General features: G+C 46.5%; 1 protein-coding gene across 1 annotated transcript; it reads right to left on the bottom strand.

Moving 5' to 3' along the window:
• Positions 1 to 214: 214 nt before the first annotated feature.
• LOC121406829 lies at positions 215 to 2,037 on the bottom strand. Its single transcript, XM_041597699.1, has 2 exons — positions 1,179 to 2,037; positions 215 to 984 (listed from the first exon to the last, which is right to left on the bottom strand). Exons 1-2 carry the CDS (start codon positions 2,035 to 2,037, stop codon positions 215 to 217), a joined length of 1,629 nt encoding a protein of 542 aa, XP_041453633.1.
• Positions 2,038 to 2,244: the final 207 nt, after the last annotated feature.

Raw genomic sequence — 2,244 nt, forward strand, 5'->3', positions numbered from 1 at the left:
CACTGATCAACAGGATAATATAACACTAACATTTATCAACCAATGTTTTACAAATATGCTTGTGACAAAATCTTCACAAATGTTTTGCAAACAGAGAACAAAAGCTTTAATTGTAGTCCTTTATCTACATTGAGAAAATAACACAGCTCATTGTACATAGTCTTTCAGATATGAGGGTGGGCTGCGTTTTCGTGATGTAGTCTTAGTTTTTTGTTCAGACTTCTAGTTTTTGTGCAGGCATTGGCTGCATTGGCGATCTTTTAAAGTTCGCCACATTGCGTGTGACTCTTCTGAAGGTTGAGAGGCACTTTGCAGTTATCATGTTCCCTTTTCTCACTATGATCTGTAGGGGTTTAGGATCATATGGCGAGGTTAGTTTGTCATGATACATGTCTCTACGCACAATTACGATGTCACCAACTGAAAGGTCACATTCAGCAGTGCGAAGACGCTTGTCAGCATTAGATTTTTGTTTTTCTTTAGCGATTGCGTCATTCTTGTTGGCTTTGTCGTGATTTGCTGCATTTTCGTCGTTGCTGTATGTAGAACGCGAACTGATCTCGGGGAGACGCGTGACAGGATCGCGATCGAACATCAAGCGGAACGGGGTCACACTTGTCGAAGAATGTGGTGTGGCGCGGTACTGTCGAAGATACTTGTAGAGCTCTTGTTTCCAATTCTTGGATTCAAGATGTGCAGCACGAAGAGCGGTGATGAGTGGTTTGTTAAACGCTTCAGCTTGGGCGTTTGCTTGCGGATAATGTGGAGTGATTTTCCAATGCTGGAATCCACAGTGAGATGCATAATCAGCGAAAGATTGCGAATTGAATGGGCTTCCGTTATCACTTTTGATTACTTTCGGGAATCCAAACACAGATAATACCTTGTCGAGAATGGGTATTACAGATTTCGCAGACACTGAACTAACGGTTTCCACAACTGGATATCGTGAATACTCGTCTATCAATACCATCAGATATTCACCTGTGGGTAATGGACCACAGAAATCAATGCTCAAATTTTGCCACGAGCCGGGCGGCATTTCGGACATTTTGAGAGGCTCTGGGCGTGTGCGGGTGTTGCGAAGGTTTGGCATACCGGACAAACTTTCACAAGTGATTCTACTTGGCGATCAAGCGATTCAAACCAAACTTTTGAGCGAAGCAACGATTTTGTACGCACAATTCCTGGATGGCCTTCATGGGCGATTTCAATGACACGCATCTGTAGAGATTCTGGTATCACAATACGCTTATCTCTCAACACAATATCATCTTCTGTGACTGTAATCTCATTGCAAACATTCCACATAGCGCGGTGAGATTCCTTGAGATCTTCCCACTTTCCACTGCGATAAGCTGCGATTGTAGCTTGAAGAGCTGGATCATGAGCCGTTTCCGAGCGGATGTCGTTAAGACTCACGGTTTTGGGAGTTGCATGCTGGGTCACGAAGTTGAGGTAGGTGTCAACATCAGGAAGTGATGTGGCAGCATTGTCGGTACGCAGGTGTCGGGAGATGTAGTCTGCCGGATTCGTCTTGGCGGGAGCATGGACCAAATCCATGTCATAGTGCTGCAGCTTTAACATCCAGTTGGCGATACGTGCTGAAGGAACAATTTTCGGCTTGCCGAAGATTGGGATCAGGGGTTTGTGGTCGGTCACCACGGTAAAATTGCGGCCAAACAGGTAGGTGTTGAGACGATTCACACCCCATGCTATGGCTAGAGCTTCCCGCTCGATCTGGCTGTAGCGCTGTTCTGTGGGAGTTAGGGAACGGCTGGCATAGATGATTGTTCGACCTTCCTGCATTAGCATAGCACCAAGCCCTACTGGACTCGCATCGACGTATAACGTGGTGTGCTTTGCTGTGTCAAAGTATGCTGAGACTGCAGTTTTCGATATAGAACCTTTCAGTGCTTGCCACGCTGCTTCATGTTCCTGGTTCCATTCAAACTTTGCCCCTTTTATCATGAGACTGCGTAGGGGTGCGGTAATTGTCGAGAGATTCAGGATGAAGCGTGAGCTGTAGCTGGCCATGCCAAGAAGACTTCTCACTTCCTGGGCGCTTGTCGGGCGAGCTGCTTCATGTATCGCGTCTACTTTCTCTGGATCAGGGGACACACCTTGGGCGGAGAACACAAGCCCAAAGAATGAGATGGTGGACTTGCAGAACTAGCATTTCTGCTTGTTCAGGGTCAGTCCGTGCTCGAGCAGACGCTTGAATAGGGTATTCAGTCTCTCGTC

Source organism: Lytechinus variegatus, chromosome 2 (assembly GCF_018143015.1).
Source record: "Lytechinus variegatus isolate NC3 chromosome 2, Lvar_3.0, whole genome shotgun sequence".
Classification (NCBI taxonomy): Eukaryota; Metazoa; Echinodermata; class Echinoidea; order Temnopleuroida; family Toxopneustidae; genus Lytechinus; species Lytechinus variegatus.

Coding starts and splice junctions, on each gene's coding strand:
- LOC121406829 (XM_041597699.1), bottom strand. CDS start 2,037: ATGGCCAGCTACAGCTCACGCTTCATCCTGAATCTCTCGACAATTACC. Junction 985..1,178: donor AGGCCATCCAGGAATTGTGC/GTACAAAATCGT, acceptor CATTACCCACAG/GTGAATATCTGATGGTATTG.